The sequence below is a fragment of the Mchenga conophoros genome, linkage group LG12, assembly GCF_057382185.1.
Source record: "Mchenga conophoros isolate Kocher_MC1m ecotype Shallow Benthic linkage group LG12, M_conophoros_male_GT1.1, whole genome shotgun sequence".
In the NCBI taxonomy this organism is placed as follows: Eukaryota; Metazoa; Chordata; class Actinopteri; order Cichliformes; family Cichlidae; genus Mchenga; species Mchenga conophoros.
Genome location: NC_140537.1, coordinates 13,256,019 through 13,274,856, shown reverse-complemented (window position 1 = coordinate 13,274,856; position 18,838 = coordinate 13,256,019). Strand labels below are relative to the sequence as shown.

The 18,838-nt window shown below is 39.3% G+C and overlaps 1 protein-coding gene across 4 annotated transcripts in view; it reads left to right on the top strand.

Moving 5' to 3' along the window:
* The first annotated feature begins 12,697 nt into the window (after positions 1-12,697).
* Positions 12,698-18,838, top strand: part of LOC146562223 (multivesicular body subunit 12B-like) — a 39,024-nt gene continuing 32,883 nt past the window's right edge. The window contains exons 1-2 of one of the 4 annotated variants that reach the window (XM_085293801.1): positions 12,698-12,735; positions 14,192-14,293. In XM_085293801.1, coding sequence (XP_085149927.1) covers positions 14,201-14,293 — 93 coding nt within the window. In that variant the 5' untranslated portion in view covers positions 12,698-12,735; positions 14,192-14,200. The other 3 variants (XM_085293802.1, XM_085293799.1, XM_085293800.1) reach the window with 3 other exon arrangements.

Genomic DNA, 18,838 nt, shown 5'->3' with positions numbered 1-18,838 from the left:
TAAATTAACAGGCTGGACTTTGTGGGTGTGGCTTAATCAGATGTGCCTGACATCATCCTTATCAGTTCATGGGACCCCAGAAATATTAAGGATGCTGGGTAAGGAAATAGGTCTGCAGGCACTTTGAAGTTGTACGTGTGTCACGTTAAATAACAATTGCGGTCATTTTCAAACTAACTGTTATTAAAACGTTCAGTCCTACCTCTTGGCTGACAGCCGCTCTCTGAGTATCTGCAATATTGGTTTCTCACACTTTCCGTAATTAGCAATGATCAAGAGGAATTATAAACAGCAGTTAACATCATTGTACTCCTCAATGACCTTGATAGATGGTCAATTATAGTGATCAGGTCACGGTGTTTATTGGATTTAAAGTGGCAGTGATGGGCCCTTTTGGCCTAGCGTGGGTAATTATCACATTTACGCATGATTTAAGACGACAGTGTATAACAAGAAAGGCTTGACTTAAATTTAATCATTTTCGTATTTATGCATTTATGCAAAAGTTGACAATGGGCAGCCATGAGTGCGAAAATTAGTGGGAGACCCACGCAAAATATAGACACCATATATATATATATATATATATATATATATATATATATATATATATATATATACATACATACATACATACATATGAATGTGATGTAATTCACTTTAATACATCAAAACTTTATTTTCAAATTGCACCTAAACTTGCTTGCTTTGCATTTTATTGGTACTTCCACAGGCAGCTGTATTTCTGAAAAAACAAACCCAAAACAAAACAAACTGCTCAGAGTAAAACATCTCATGGTCAATAGTCTTTAGCTGTGCTGGCAGTGGGAATCTGCCAATAGAGGGAGGATGCTATATACCGATCACAGCTGTCAATAAATTTTTTCTTCTTCCCCATCATCCATTATTCTGTTCCTGTTGCACTCAAAAAAAGGCATCTCGCCACTCTTGCTTAGGCAGCGGCAGACAGCTTTTTGTATCTAGACACCTGAATATGATCAACGGAAAATCTGCTGCTCAGCTCCTCCGGTAACGCAGGGGAATACATCAGTGCCTTGTTTATTTACTTTTCCACATGCCAGAAAAGGTCAGAGTCAGAGTATTATACTGCACGGCCAAAGCAGAACTCAACAAAAGCCCAGCAATGAAAACAATATCATCCATATTTTAAACAGCTGGCACCAAACAGAGGGAGTCTTACACTAGGGTGCCAATTATTCTAGTTCTCAGGGTTTTGCAGCAAAGCACAGTAGCCCAGGTGTACTTCTCAAATAAAACCATCATTCTTTTATACTTTTTGAAAAATTGCCGATATGTAACTGAACGTGAGCGCTCGGTATCATTTACATTTTAATCATATGGTGCTAACTAATACTTTACACTAAGGAGAGAATTTTCTGGAGTTTAAATGCAGATGCTTTTCAGACAGCAAGCGCGGTTGTTTTTTGTAGTCTGGGTTTGTTTTCTCTCTGTGGACTTATTAAAGTCAGTGCAGCACAGTCTGTGTTCTATAATCCTGATGTATTATTAATCATTTCTTCCTGTGCAACTCCAAAAACTTCCCTTTTTGATTTTTCCACGTGAAAGTGCACTGAATTTGAAACGGAGCCAAGTCCAGGGTGACAGAATGCTTTATTTTCTTTCTGTTACAGAATGTATAAGTAAGTAAATACAATGGCAGCATTGTTCTGGAAATAGTGTTTTGGCACAGGATGGCTTGTCCATGTCCATGCGCATGGAGCACGATGCTTTGAGCAGCTGCTTTTCAAAGTTCACCACTATTGTCATGCAAAAGAGCAGTGTGTGACGGCGGAGAAAGAATTTCAGAGCTTATCCCACTCATATCGGGATTTTCCAGCACTATATTAGACTGCCATGTAAACAGCAATTTGCATCCTGTTTTTACTTATCGTTGATTTAGTGCATGAATGAAATTCCTACAGTTCAAGAAAAAAATTTGGAAAGTGAGTTTATTCAGTTTCCTCAAAACAAATTAAAAACTGAAATTTTACTTGATATTAATGATGTTCTTGATCTTCTTCTACCATATGTGGTGATCAGTAGTCCCAACATACGTAAGTCTGCAACAACAAGACACATATACCCCCTCGCCATCATCGCAGGTGCTTATGGCATTTTTTTCTACCTTTTTTGCCTCGCTTGGGTAAGATGATAATCCAAGCCTAGTCCACTGACAGACTGCAACATGATTCACTTGGACAGTGACTGACTGCACATCCAATTTGTTTCAACTCCAGAGCAGCAGCTTATTATCTGAAATGCATGAGATGTCTGTGCATGAGAGGCGTGATCAGCTGGGGCATGCGCCGGGGCTGCTGGGAAAGTAATCAATAAGGGATTGTCTCTTGTAGTTTAGGCCGACACATTATGACAGAGCTGAAAATTAAACAGGCAGATATTAATAATAATGGAAATCAGAAGCTCATGGGTGAGAATGGGGGGAGGGGTGAAACTCAAAATACTGTATGGATCGTGTTTGGTAGAGGGTGCTTGGGCTTAGAGCTCCGAGTTGCTTTTTTTTTCTGAAAATATGTGAAATGTAAGAGAGAAGGCAACAGTGATGGCATGGTGCATGCATCTCAAAAGTCATCTTACATAAGCAGTGCTACTGACACTTTTAATCTTAACGCTTCTTTTAACCTATTAGAAACATTTCAATTACCACAGTTATCTTAACAGTTAATATCTGTGCTTATTTTATGGTGTTTCAAGTGAACCTGACGTAATTGTTTAAAGCTTATGTAAGTTTGGCATATACAGTGCTGTGCAAAAGTCTTGAGCCACTTTTTATTTTACTCAGAAAATTGGAAACCGGTGCAACATGGACAAACATACATTTAAATACAGAATACAAGGCAAAAAATTCTTTTGTTGTTTTTTTTTTCAGCAATTCTAATGTGTTTAAGATCATTGTCATGCTAAAAACAGAAGCCATTGCCAGTCAGATGACCTGGTATAAGCTAGTACTAGAGGCTGAGAGTACTAGCTACATTCATAATTCCATGAATTTTGATAAGATCCCCAACACCATTGCTTAAAGTGAGCCGCCCTACTGTTTAACAGGTGGCAGTGTTTAACACTCTTTCACATCTTTCCTGAACTCCATACTTATGATGATTTAGCAAAAGCTTACAATTTGATCTGTTGCCACTGATTTTGAGTCCAGTTCATGTGTAATTTGGGATACCACCCTCCCCTGTCACTCTTTCTTCAGAATGGCTTCTTGACAGCTACACATCAATCAACAGCATTTTTAATAAACAGTAGATGACTCAGCTAAAAGGCCTTTGCTGGATTTTTCTCAGGGACATGATCTTCTCATATTGTTCATCTGCAGTAGATATATTTTGTCCCGCCACTTCTTCTTTTGTCATCCACTTGTCCAGATTCCTCAAACTTTTTAAGGACGCACTGCACACCATTCTGAGACATGCCAAGTTTTCAACTAATGTATCTTTGGGAATCACCTTGTTGGTGCAAAAACACTATTTTACGCCTGTCAAACTGTGTTATCTTTGGCATTTTTCATAGATCCACTTAACGAAATGGGAGCAAATTATGTGTTTTGTGACAGGCTGCTACTAACAAAGTGCCTAAAGAGACAATTTAAACATTTCTTCTTTATTAAGTTGTATATTATCTGTAGACACAACACCGGCTCGTCTTGAGTTGAATTTTTTAAAGTGTTTTATGGCTGAACAAACAAAACAAAAACATTTCTCTGAAAATTGCACAGTACTATAATTGATCCATAGAACTAAGTTGAGATTGATGCTCACAGCAAGCAACAGCTAACATAACTCAAGAGAATACACTGAATGACAGAGTCTGAATCCCCTTCATGCACAAGGTCTTATTTCATATAAATCTTGCCTACTCCATGAACAGTTCTACTGAAGGAAAAATGGATATGACACAGATAATGACCATGCAGATGTGATTAAAAACTTTGATTATTGAAACGACAAAACAAAGAAGTACCTCACTGCATGATGTAAAAGGGGTCATGGGCAATAAACACAGAAATAAACTGAGGCGTATAAAGAGAGATTCCCCTGCCTTGTCAATTAGGCATAGCAATCTATTTCTATTGTTTAAGCAACAAACGTGCCATCCTGAATGGGGGAGGGGTTTGGGGGGGGGGGGGGGGGTAACAAACAGCATTACTGGCCATTACAGATGCAGTGTCATTGATTATTTATACCCTTATAAAATGCCTGGCTCCCTAGTGGACCAGACTTGCTTGGCTAGCTTTGATAAAATGTTCCCTCTAAATCACCACACCAGGGCAAACAACACATTCAAATACATAAGAGAGTTGAGCGACAAAGTCCTGCGTGTGTAATAGATATGAAGATCACTGTATAGAGAACAGGAAATATTGTGAGAGCTAAAGCCTACTACATCTTATTAAACTAATAACTCTTTGTGGGTTTTGTTCTCCAGCTCTTGTCTGTTATATGTGTGATTTGTTTAATTTTAGGTCGCATAACCTCTCTCTTGTTGGAAAAAAAAAACCACACAAAGGACAGTAGATCACATTCCTTCTGGAGATTTGGTGACACTGGATGTTTTGCATTAGTTAGCAGTGGAACAGATGGCTGCTGCTAGCTGAGCTCACGAGGAAGTCAGCACTTTTTTGAACTTTCATGTTGTAGGTGTCTGCATTGGAGCAGGACCTTCTTCAACCAGTCACCTCGCCATGGGAATAGTCCCTCTAAGATATTAATGGTCGCCCTTGCAGAGACGACCACCTCAGCACAAAGCCCACCGGGATGCAGCATCGCAAATGGCACACCTTGCAAAGCCACGCTCCTTAATGACACCAGTCTGACATTGTGGAGCCTTCAGAAACTAACTGGATAACATATATCAACCTCTTACTCGACTAAATCACCTGTGTAGCAATTTGACACAATGTCCTCTAAGTAGTTGCTGTTAGTGGCCGTATTCAGACACTCATGAATATCCTTTATTCGTAAAGGTTAAAGGTCAAAATGCCAGATGTCCTACAGCACGGCGCATAGGAAAACATGCAAGAAATACACAACAGTCTCATAGTGACAAACATGTGCCAAATGAATTGCAAACAGGTGAAGTAAGTCCATATTGGACACACTTCCCAGAGCATGGAAAGTATGAAAGAGAGGACAACATCTTGTATCATCTATCTTCCTTAAATGCTGAAGCCGTGACAAAGTGGATAGAGAAATTATGATAAATGATAAGACACATTTAGTCAATATCTGTAATTCTCTTTCTTCACTCTGCTTTGTTTTTATCCTCACATAGTGTCGTTAGAAAGACACCTCTTCATTCAAATTGCACTTTGAAGGCCAGATTGTGATCAAATTGAAATGGACACACGTGTTAATATCAATATCGCCATCTAGGAGATAGATTGTTGAGGGCTCTGTTTTGTAAATTTATATCTTATTTACACTGCGAGGGAGATGCAAACTGTAATGTAGGGGTCTGTCGTCAAGAGCAAAGCAGAAAATCTCTGCTGTTCAATTCAAGTACAGGAAACTACGCCGCACCCATTAGCCATTTCTAACACAATCACTGGAGCTCTAATCAACCATGGAAAATCTTGGTCAAATAAAATCATACCTACTCTTTAACCAGTCATTAACTAAATCTACCATATAATATGTGGTGCACTGTACATGAGTGCAGCATATTCATGCAAACCTAAATGGACATAGACATTTAGACATATGACAAAAGGTTTGATGCATATTGCATGATTTTATGTGGTTATGTGATAAGGAAATGGTAACGACACAGCTGACCTGCATCAACCTGTTTATATTTGTATGATTTCTAAAAGTAGAACTACTTTATATCACATATAACACAAGGACTGATATAATGGCCTGTGAACCTCTGAGCATCCAACCTGGTCTCAGTGTAGCTGCTACTAGTTATGCAGTATGTATGGATTCTCCTCTTGCGTTGAGAGATGAGCATCAGCAGTTTCTGTGGCGTGTGGTGGCTGTGCTGTGTTTGCACTGGGTCAGTGCCTTGTCATGTGTGATGCTAGGCTCCACTTTGGCTTGCATGATGCAGATTGCACATAACTTACATATACGGTCATAACTTGACACAGGTTGTAAGGCACTGGCCTTTTGGCTTGCACATTTCTGCTGCACATCCTCAACCCTCCTCTTTTCAAATATCTAGTTTATTTTGCGACAACAAAGGTTTTTGTCACCAACTAGGTCAGTTTTGAGTCGGTGTGTGTCAGGCGGTGGTTTCTATCTTGCATTATTTTATCAGGGGTGGGCATCCAGAACACTTTGTAACACAGCTGAGTTGGCCTAAGATCAACGTGTTTGGTATCTGGGTGTCATCCGTTCTAACCACATGTCCATCTCAGCAAAAGTGGGCTTTCATAGTCATCCCCTCAGCGCCAGTGATCCCACATCTTGCAAGCACGTCAATGTTTGGAATCTTATCCTGCCATTTGATCTTACACAATCATCTCAGGGAGCACAGATGAAAGGCTTCTGGCTGTTTTATGTGTCTTTGATAAAGGGTCCAAGTCTCACAGACATAAAGGAGAGATGGCAGAACTATTGCTTCATATATATTGCAATATGCCAATTCTGATGTACTGACAATCAAAGCCTCAAGTGTTGAATCCAAAAACGGTTGTAGCCCCCAGTGCATATAGGAAAAATCAGTCATTGTGCAGCTATTTACAGAGGCTTACATATTCTTAAACAGTCATGTTGCTAAGATCAACATTTTTTTATGGTTATAAACAAAAAGGTTAGATGTGCTGATAAGTCCCTAGAAGAGTTTTCAGCTCTCTCATGGAGGGGACTGGTAGCCAGAGAAGTTTATGAAGGATGGGAGTATTATCGTGATGGTGCCACACTGTCATTATCCAAATGACAGTGTGGCACTGCTCTGAATATAACGGAATTTCTAAACTCTTGGCAGGAGGCGCAAAACCAAGTATTGCAGCAGTAAAGCCATGGCATTTACCTCAGAAAAAACGTCAACCTGTGGTGGACCACTAGAGGGCTCCACTCACACCCAGTGTAGAGGAAGTGTGTTCCTGTGTTTTGTGGCGCGATATGCGCAGTTGATGTTGGAGACGAATAAAGAAGGAGTGAGAACTGAGCTGTGTCGTTGATGCTTACCGCCACAAACCGTTATATTTGCATTTTTTAAACAGTATTTGGATCAGAAGACTAAATACAGTATGTGGTTTTAAAGTTTGTACTGGAGATACAGATACAGCGAAAGCTTTAACATGTCATACTAGAAAAAAAACACAGATCTATCAATAACAACACTAGTAATGTTTTAATGAAATGTTACATTGCACTTATTAGCTTGCCAGTAAAAATGGTTTTGAGTACCTGTAATTTCACAGCTTAGTGACCACTCTGCTGGTTGTCCTGTGTAGCCTATGGCCAAGAGAGCTTAATGCTGGCAATAAACTGAGTGAGATATTCATCAGTGTGAACAGCTAAGAGCATGACAGGAAGATGAGTGAAAAGTACAACACAACGTGACATTCCCTCTGAGGTGAAAGACGTGACAGTAGCTCATAATGTATGATGTCTTGTTAAGCTACACACAAGCTACACACACATACACCTAACGCAACTAGTCAAAAATTCATAAATAATTTCAATTTCTACACAAGATACCTGAGGAACATCTAATTATGTAACTGAGAAATGAATGAAGGGTGTCGTAATGGGGTGGACTGCGATGCACTGAAACACCTTGTTGCAAACTTGATGGTTTCCTGCATTATATCCGTCAAACTGCTGCAGGGATGCACAAAAGCACCAGGTACCAGACTGTCTAAGGTGCCTAGCCTCGCTGCGTGCTTTCACAAAGTGAGAGAATCAGAAGGAAAAGGACAACGGCGGGGCTGAGAGCAAAGGACGACGGGATCGTACTGCCCAAAAAATATTTGCAGACTGGATACTGAACACCGTTGTTGAGGTTACTATTTATCTCATGCCAGCCAAGTTGGCACGCACATCTGGCGCTGGGTACTTAGTGCAATTATTTATGATTTCCTCCAAGATTTAAAAGCTCTTCGCCCGGCCTTGTAATGCAGTAACTGATTGCACTGCTAATGTAATTAAGGGGAGATTATGATGTCCACGTGGCACACCAGATGGTGGCATTCACAGCGATGGGGGAAGGCACAACTGGCACACCACTGCACAAGGGCAGTGAGGCGCAGTCAGTCGGAGCAGTCCAGACTCCCCACCAGACGGAGGAAAGTGTATGTGTGTGCGCGCGTGTGTGTGTGTGCGTTTGTGTGTATGTATGTGTGCATGCATTAGTGGTCTGCATGCACAGATGCATGTGCGTGTATGGGTGCATTTAATGATAAGTTGAGCAATAAAGTGTAAGCTGATAGAGATAAGCAAATGTAATATACTACAGAAGCAATTACTTACAGTAGGACGGTCACATAAGATCCATGCACAAGTATAAATACACAAATGAAACTTAGAGGCCATATATAAAAACCACCGGTTGATTTTGGAAGTTGTGTACAACGCCATCTCCAAAAAAGTTGGAAACTGTTTAAGATGTAAATTACAGAATCTAACGATGTGTGAATTATTTAAACTCTGAAGCACGTGTTATTGAAAAAAAAAAGTGTTTCCGTCTTGAAATATATATACTGCATGCTCATTTAAAACCTGATCCCAGTAGCACGATTTGAAAAAGGAAACGTGGTATGTTAAGCTATTCTACCTTTCTATGATCAGAGTTTGCCAAATGCTGCAGATTGGCCTGTTTGACTCTTTTATAGATGTATTTGGTTGTAACACCTGCAGAATGTAGGTGTTACAAGAAGACCTTATCTAAATCATAAAATATGTATATATTGTTCAGCATTAATGATGCCTACACATTTGTGTGCACTAATGCACAGCTATGCTGTCATAAATGCTGGATTTTAACGGTATAACAATCATTTCCTGAAATAATTTCTAGTTTTATTCAGCCAGACAAGACAGCGTGCTACTGTATTTTGCTTAATTCCAACTTAAATGAGCTCCTGATGCAGATTTAACTTGCATTTATAGCTTAAGCGACAAACTCTGCTCACTCTGGTCTGTCGAGCTGGTGCATTGATTTCCACAACAGAACTGTATCAGGTGGAGCTGGAGGTGGCAGAGTTGAAGATGTTGAAATTTTCATTGGATGTAACCAGGAAGGACAGGGTTAGAAATTATTACAGTGAGAGAGTTCAGCTTGGGCGGTTTGGAGACAAAGTTAGAGGGGCAAAGCTGGGATGGTTTGGACATTTAAGACAAGCAGTCCAACTCTTAGACAAAGGACATTAGAGATGGAGCTTTCAGGCAGGAGGAAAAGAGAAGGTCTATGGCTTTAGTGAGAGAAGACATGCAGAAGGTGTGTCTGACATGAGGAGGATACAAGGAGATAGGGTGAGATGAAGACAGCAGATCCCTAAAGAGGAAGATGAAGGAGACTGAATAAGAGCCTGAGGATCATTGCAATTTAACATTTGTTTTTAGCTTTGCCCCTGAAGTACAAGGATATCTCTGGATTCTCGGATTCTTATAATGATATTAGATTCTTAATATCATTAACATTACAATAATGTTAGCTGTAATCTTTTTCAATTTTCCTTGGACTAATGCTATTCCTAAATTGTTGGAATACTTGAAACAGTTGTTAAAAGAGTGGCGAACCCCTCCCTGTCTTTACTTGTGGAAGACTCAGCCTCTCTGTTTATACCCAGTCACGTTACAGACCTGCAGTTAACCTAATTTGCAGTGAAATGTTCACCAGATGTTTGTTTTAGGATTAGATCACTTTTATGTGCTGTTAAAAAACAAAACATGTGGCAGATATTGATTTCAAACTCAAACAGTTTTGATATTAAACTTATTAAATATGCTTTCTTTGTATTTTTCGAGTTAAGATTTGAAAGGATTTCCAAATGAATGCGTTCTGTTTTTACTGAGATACAGCAAGCTTTGTCGGAAATAGCGCCGCGTTATCTAGAAGCATTTTAAGAAGTCTCCTCTTTTTATGGATGATTTGTTTTAAACTGCAAACATGAAGAATTAGTGAGTGAATCTGACAGTTCATACATCTTCAACTTGTGCAATTCAGTGCTTTGGCCAAGAAAACAGATGGCATAAATGGAAAATTAAATCACATTTGGAGAAGCCATCATGTTTCGGGAGTTTTTTTCCAGCCAGGGCAGCAATGAGACTCGACCAAACTGACCTTTAATTAGAGAGAAGCATGATATCATGGAGCCATGCGAGGCTGTATTCTATGGGGACGCTCAGGGTAGGCTTCCTAAAGCTTGTTATTATAAGCTATTCAGGAGACACGTTTTTTTTTTTTTTTTAATGTGTAGAAAAGCAAGGAGGAGGGGGTTGAGGGTTATATATAAAATGAGACCTGCAGATTTCTACATAGCCCATAATGGGCTCATGCGGGTGACGGGGACGTTGGGGCGCAGTAGATTTCCCAAGTTGAGATAGGATATTATTACTCTCGGGGTGGCAACACAGAAATCTCCATCTCTGTTCCCTAGTCTAGTGTCAGCAAATTACTGAACACAGTGAATGACCTTTACACGTGGAAAAGAAAACCTTTGCTGGTTTTTTTTTTCCTTTAATCATTCAGGTGCAAAGTTATTCACCAAGGTATAATTTTAGTCCAGGGGCTCTTCTTTCATCCACTGATTACCACTCACGACTACAAGATTGTTACTAGAATGTGTGTGTGTGTGCATGATATTTTGCTCATGATAAGATGATCCAGTATTTATGGGGTCAACTTTAAAGCGAGATGTGTCATAAAGTATACATGAAACAAAGCGTGAACAGAGAAATCACAGTTTTAATGAACCTTTTCAAAATGCCAGCTGTAATGCTATGCGTCCTACACTGGCTGCTCCCCCACAGAAATCTGCCACAGCCATCATTCATCTTACCCCACAACCCTCAGCATGCAATGTGCCACACATTAAAACACTGTAAAAGCTGATGGTTTTCACAGTTAGCATGTGTTGCTGCTATCTCCAGACTCTCAATGAGTGTTTCATCACCTATTCCATAATTAGAGCATTACTTTAGCAGGTGCACCTCTTCGCAGCTGGAGCATGTGTTGTTGTTTTGGGGTTTTTTCCCCCTCCGTCTACTCTTTTCTCCCTACCAACACCTGAGATTTTATTTTATCAACTTCAGCACCACTGCAAATCTCTGCCCAAAACGAGCGCGTTTCAGTAGGTTGTCAACACCTTGATGTGATAGCATGTGCTGGTGCGTGTGAGGTTGGTGGTGGTGATGATACGGGGTGTTACAGGGGCTTACTAAGTAGGAAAATCTTCTTCCACTGTGTAAACTTCCTCACCGGAATTAATTGCAGCTCCAACTGACATACAGTTAGCCACAGTTATCAGTGCTGTGTTGTATGACGTGAAGAACACTGTTTGCAACATGCCAGGATCTTTACACTTGTTTTATTCTGTCAGCCACAGGCTATGCAAGACAAACTATTCTCCCCATTACAAACTCAAATGATGACTTAAAGGAGTAAAATCTGATAATCAGATATATTTGGAGGATCATGAAAGATGTTATGCGAATTATTCGAATTGTCATCACACTGCATCGACAGTAAGATTTGAAACAAAATGTAAAAGGCAAACATTTTATTTTCTCTAGGTCTTTTATGTTCATTAAATGTTAATATACTGGATAGTGAGACAATCAACATCAGAAAAGATTTTTTAAAGGAAGGGTTATAAAGGCAAGCGGTAATATTTTTGTCTGCATCCTTGGTAAAATCAACCACATGAATGGAAGTGTTAAAATGTTTTTTTGTTACATGGGGTGTCACTTTCCTCTGAAAGTCACCCCCTCTTCATAAATTTCAGAAGGAAAACCGATCGCCAATAAATACATCTCACTGCGTGTGACATTCGGCCAGCATATGGCACCATGTCATAGAGCAGAGCAACAAGTCTTTGATTTGAATACAGTACATTAGGATAATAGTCGCAGAATGAAATAATTTATTTGATTGGTATGGTGGGGGCAGAAATAATAAACTCGATGATGGGAAAGCATCTGCCGCCTGCTGGTGTTTTGGACAGTCTACAAAGAGGCTTTCAAGTTTTGCACTCAGAGAGACATGAACATCCTAATGTTACAGCTAAGTCAATACACTGGGCTTGGTCTTACTTTCATCTGATTACAGAAACGACATGTGACTATTAGAGAGACAACCAACTGCCAGGAGGCGTGACCTGTAGATATAGCCATGTAATGATAGCCATTTAGTGAAGCACAACCTAATTTAGTTACAACAGCTAAATTGGATCACGTAGGTTATTGCTAAAAAATACACCCTGGCATTGCAGGCCTTGAAATTCTTTGCATGCTTTGTTCTTAATTTAAGTTTTTTTTTTTGTTTTGTTTGTTTTAAGCAACTGATATCTAAGCCGTTTGCTGAATAAAATGTCCCATTTTGTTTTTTTTATCGTTTAATTTATTTATTTATTAATAAAACAATAAATCACAGGAAAAAAAATATTCTTGGAAGACCAAATATTGGACTGTAGTTAATAATTTCTTCCCTTGAACACCAGGAAGTATTTCCTTGCTACATGTTGGCATGTAAAGGCCAAAGTTCACAAAGTGGTAGTGATAACGGGGGGAGACGTTTTAGCAGGTAAAAACACAAAGGACTCTGGGTTTAGCTTCTGTGTCAGCTCACCGTTGAGTTTGTGGTGGGTTTCAAGTCTCCAGGTAATTTGTAAGACTGCTATATGACGGGCGTTAGCGTTTTATAACACAAGATGCATGTTGGACGTTAACTAGAGCTGTGTTTGCGTCACACCCCTCTCGGTAAAGCAGTTGTAACTGGGCACTTGTAAATAAGCACTTTCCAGATGGATACAGGATAAAGCTAAAACTATTTAAACCCTAAAACCAGTAAGTATGCTAGCTAAACAGAAAGTTGGTTTTTTTTAGCCAAAGAACTGCTCTTAGCTTGTAAATATGACTGTCAGATACAGCATAAACCGCATTAGCGTCTTAATTTTATGAGCATAGTTTCTAATAATGGTTCTTAACATAAGAATTATTGAAGTTTGTCACCTGTGACCTGACAGGTTAGCAATATGCAAAATGTTCGCAGGTACATGTTTAAATAATTTGTAAGATTATTATTATAATATTATAATATTATAATTCTCCATATAACTTACAACCACAAACTGGCTCTTCAGTACTATTTAAGACTGTATACTATCTTGGATTTCATGGTGATTTTTGTCTTTGGAAATGCAATATGCTTGCAATGGTTTCTCTTTTTTTAGTTAATCTGCCTGGATAAGTTCTCCAGGCCTTGTTTTTGTGCTGGAAAAACAAAGCTCATTTTAAACAAATGAATGTTGCAAAGAGATTCTTCAATCTATTAGCTAATTTGCTATCCTGTTTCATTTGAATAAGTACAGCTATCTAGCATTTGTTAAAGAGACAGCTGTTTTCTGGAGTAAAACCCCTAATTTGATCAGCTTAATTGCAATAGATTTTCTAAATATCAAGATTGAATGCAGCAACTTTGTCAGTTAGTACAAGAATGTTTTAAACCTAATCTAATAAAATTGCGCAAGGGAACCTTTTGTAAAGCCACTTACCCTGTAAGAGGCTTGCATACCCATTAGAAAAAAATTCCCTTAGACAGGAAGAGATAGCAATTGATTGGGACTTCCTTGAAAATATGTGATCACTCCCCCTAATTTGTGATTTGGTGAAGTCATTGGGTAGTCTCCAAATGCTGTTTTGTCACTGGTCTCACTTGTCATTTGATCCTGGATTAGGCGGACACTTTTTCTTCTAGATCCTAATAAGCCTCATCAAGAAGTCAATATTGTGGCCATTTTAGCCAAGAAAGTCTGTGTGCATCCTCTGTGTAATGACTGCCAGAGGTGAAACACACACGCGCGCGTGCACACACACACACACACACACACACACACACACACACACACACACACACACACGCATATATATATGTGTGTGTGTGTGTGTGTGTGTGTGTATGTGTGTGTTTCACCTCTGCAGAAAGAACCGTTGATACCAATTGTACCAATTGTAATGGTACTCTTCTGCTTTTCTAACAGAGCTTCGACATGTCTGAAGTCAGCAGCAAGTTTCCCATAGACCCCATCACTGCAGTTGGAGTAGTGTCTTCACCCAGCAAGGCCCCTGATGGCTACTATGTTGTGAGTACAAACATCCCGAGTATAGGTTTTATATATAAAAGACTGACGTACACCATGAAATCACCAATTGCATTCTGAAGGTTCAGTAAATGGCCTGCATTTGTATAGCGCTTTTCTAGTCCATAGGACCCCAAAGCGCTTTACACTACATTCAGTCATTCACCCATTCACACACACATTCACACACTGGCGATGGCAAGCTACATTGTAGCCACAGCTGCCCTGGGGCGCACAGTGTTAGCATTTTGCCTGCCACCATGATGTAAACCATACATGGATGAAAGGGTGGATTGTTATCACCTTATGCTGGCAAGCCTCGTTATTAAGCTGTATCCATAGTTTTCAGATGTCCAGATATTCACTAATTAGTTCCAAGTAAAGAAGTCATTCACCAAAAATGGACTATTTTTATGGCTGTTCATATAATATAACCACTAGCACTTTATATAGCCTCTGTAGAAACTATCTACACCCTCACTTATCTTAACTGCACTACTGTATAGCTCTGTGTAAATAATCATTCTGTACATTCGATAATCTTTAATCCTACAACTGTTTACAACTTGCATAGTTCCCATTTCTGTATAGCTGTATATCCTAGATTCTGTAAAGTTATTTATTTCATATTCTGTATAGTTTTTCATATTTATATCCTGTTCATATCCTGTACATAGCTTGTACTCACTACAGCCTGTACATACTTATAGTTATAGAATATTCACAACATACGTCATACCGTGTACATTATAACATACCATAATAGACCCATTTCTGTAATATACTCACATATCTATATTATTGCTAATATATATTGTAATATATCTATATCACTAAAGCACTTCTGGATGGATGCAAACTGCATTTCGTTGCCCTGTACCTGTGCATGTGCAATGACAATAAAGTTGAATTCTATTCTATTCTATTCTATTCTATAATTAACATACACAAAACCAGTTAATTAAAATTATCCAAAAGGCGCCAACGATGAAAATACAGTAGATAGATCCAGTTCTGAGTCAAATTAGCAGAGGTGACACCTAGCCACTTTTGTCAGTGGTAACCCCATATAGTTATTATGATGGGTATAATTACTTACAGTAACTGTAACTGTTTTTTGTACCACACCTGTTAAGGTTCTGATGATTTTTACCCCATGAAAGGCTGATGGGGTATCGTCATTATCATGCTGGGTAGGTGGGTGGGTGGCCAGGTGAAGTGGACACCTAAATTTGTGAACATAATAACTCGAGAGCAAGGTGACTCATATTTCATATTTCATTACATCGACTCCAAGGTCAAAATATCCCATTTGTAATTTTTTTGAACTATAGGCACCTGCATGTGTGTTTGCTAAAACAGGCTGAGAGCAAGTCTGCACTTTATTTCATTTCTTTTAAAAATCACAGGTTCAGTAACAAAGCACTTTTTTGTCCTGATGATGCATTTAACATTTTAAAGTGTTTTTGTGATAGGACCAGAATCCAAATTGTTAATCAGTGATTGTTGTCATAATTGGAGATCTAATAAGATTTATTTTGCTTTCTGTACTGAGTTGCACATGTAACAGTTGAAAATGATTGTGTAGCATAATGCACACCCAGGCTGTTGGCACCCTTTCAAGGTGTTTTTGTAAGATCTGCTAGATGACTTATTCATAAAGTTTACTTTGATGATTAGACGGATTGCCATCGTTGGTTGCCACCAGTGTTGTAGACACACCAGAGGCAAAGGTTTAATGATGTTAGGTTTATCCCCATATAATTTAACTTTGTCCTCATGTTTTCTTTATGTTCAAGTCTCACAGCATCTTCACCATTAACAGAAATGTGAAGTAGTGCAGGGTAGGCTGCTTAATTAGATTTTTTTTTGTAACTTAGTTTAAAGGGTAAAAAAAGAGAAGACAATGCGCAAGTTTATCAAAGCACGAAACAAGCTCAAGGGCAGATCTCTCTTCCTCTTCCCTTCTTCCTATTCAAGCTTCTTTTGTTTTCATTAGGCCCCCAAAGCCTCCCTCTTCCCCCTGTTTTTATCTCTTCCTGCTCCACCCAACACACTCAGCTTGTTCCTATCGAGCAGATGACGGTGGGTTGGCATCAGAAAGGAGCCATCGGCACGGAAACTGCGTACACGCAACACAGTAACAAACACAGGGAAATCAGATTTCATTCTCTACCAGTCCACTGCACCTTACGCTGTGTGTGCAAACACTGTGTATGTTCCAGAGGGTGGTAGACGAGAAGTGCAAAATTAAAAACGAATTTTTAAAATAAATATAAATCTGATTTCACTCTGTTTTTGCAGGAAATACTGTTACTGCATGAAAACATGCTAGTAGAACTAATTGACCAAACTTAGTAGGTTACTACTTTAGTTTCAAATGGTAATGTTAGCATCTGAGCTACTTTGGGCTGCTCCCTTGTCACAAAGGGTCACCATAGTGTGTAATTCTGCATGTTGGATTTGGCAGGCTTTTATACCAGATGCCTTTCGCTTACCAAGCAAATGTGTGAGTCGCTACACTTGGAGCCATAGCTTAATGCTATTGATCTGTTGCAAGGGTATCATAATAAATAAATCTTAATCACAATGTGTATGCTCCAATCAGCCTCAGCTGCACTTTGCGTTGAAATGGTCAGCTGCCAGAATGAACTAAGATGGTGTTTAGCAACATGGCAGTTGCTAAATATGAGAAATTTGATATTGTTAATCTTAAATGCACTGTTGTAAGCTTGTTAGCATGCTGTAATTAGGATGTAGTTTATGTAAAGTATTGTGCCTATGTACAGCCTTCCCAATGTGCTAGAGGTTGGCTGTCGACTCCTAGTTGTGTCAAGTTATCAGTGCTTAGCTGCAGGGATGTTGCTAGTAGATTATTTTAAACTACCTCATAGCTGCGCTTTGTGACCTGCGTTGGTCACTAAACTGGCTGTGGTTGGTTTTAAGCGTTAGTGTGTTGTTAGTGGATCACCCACAAACTTTGGCTGCCTAATAAATCTGATGACTTTCTCTATTTGAGATGGTAGCTTCTGATAGAGTAAGATACTCGTTTGTAGAAAAGAAGGACTGCAGTACAACCTTTAAGAGGGTTTTATTGTCAAATTTTTAAGTCAATTTTAAAAAGTTATGATTCAAGATTAGAGCATAAAGAATAAAAAGTTAAGTGCAAGTCATCCTCCAAGATAAGATTCAAGGTCTTTCAGGCTCATAGGATCTATTTCAAATGCGTTTGTCCCATCTTCAAGAATATCTTTTCGAACATCACTATGTGGTCTTTCATCTGCAGACTTGAAATACAAACAAAAATATCTGCAGTTGGTATCAGTGTACTAATGCACCACTGAGGAGGGAAAGTCTCAGGATATTAGCTGTATTGATTTTTTTTCTCCTTTCATATAAGAAATCTTTTCAAATACCTCCTTAATACGGACTGTTCACCATGCTTTCCATATACTTTATAAAGCAGATCAAAGAGCTGATTTACTCTTTTGCTCTCTGATACCGTACGCTCACATCTCTGAACTTGAGCAGGTTGTTCCAACACGAGAGAGCGCAGGCCCAGATCAAACACTGTTCCACTGGGATCAGGAGCTTTGCTAAAGCACCAGCAGCCACCTAACATCAAACGCACTGAGTAGACTCTTGCTCACTCATGCTCTGTTCATGGGTTGCAAAGGAGCTATGGCAGCTAGCTTCTTCCGCTCTGCTTTCAGCTAAACTAATTGCTCGCACGCTTTAGCACCCACTTTAACACACACGCTGAATCTCAACAAGAAAGTCAAGTAGATTTCAAAGTGACTTTAGTTCTTTAAAGTACACATATTATGCTTTTTGGGTTTACCTCTTTTTCTGTCATAAACTATTTTTGTGCTTGTCAAACACCTGCAAAGTTCAAAGGTCATCCAGAAAAGTTATTCTCTGTCCAAAATGTCTTGTTAGGAAAACAGGGTTTCTTGCATGGCTTGTCTACATCCCTGCACATTTGCATAATGGCCACCTAGTGGCTAGTTGAACACAGCCTCAAGCAAACAATATGCAGCTGCCCCACATCATTATTATGTACTTGTTAATGCTCCTCCTCTCTCTGTAAATTATTTCAACCATGAACAAAACATTTAGGCATTGTAAGAAAGAGTGAATACGTCTTATCCATCCTCTTATCCTTATCAAGGTGATGGGGGGCTGGAGCCTATCCCAGCTGTCACAGGGCGACTCTATTGCAGGGCTAACACTTAGAGACAGACAACCATTCACACTCACATTCACACCTATGGGCAATTTTAGAATAATCAATTAACCTAACCCCACTAACTGCATGTCTTTGGATTGTGGGAGGAAGCTGGAGTACCCAGAGAGTACTCCACACTCCACACTGAAAGGCCCCAGCCAGATAGTGGAGTCACACTCAGGACCTTGTTGCTGTGAGGCGCCAGTGTTAACTGTTTTCCTATTATTCCTTGAATAATAGGAAAATCCTTTGCATTAGCAAATTATTGGGTGTATGACATAGATACCCAGATAGCAAGGAGACATTGAACAGATGTTGAT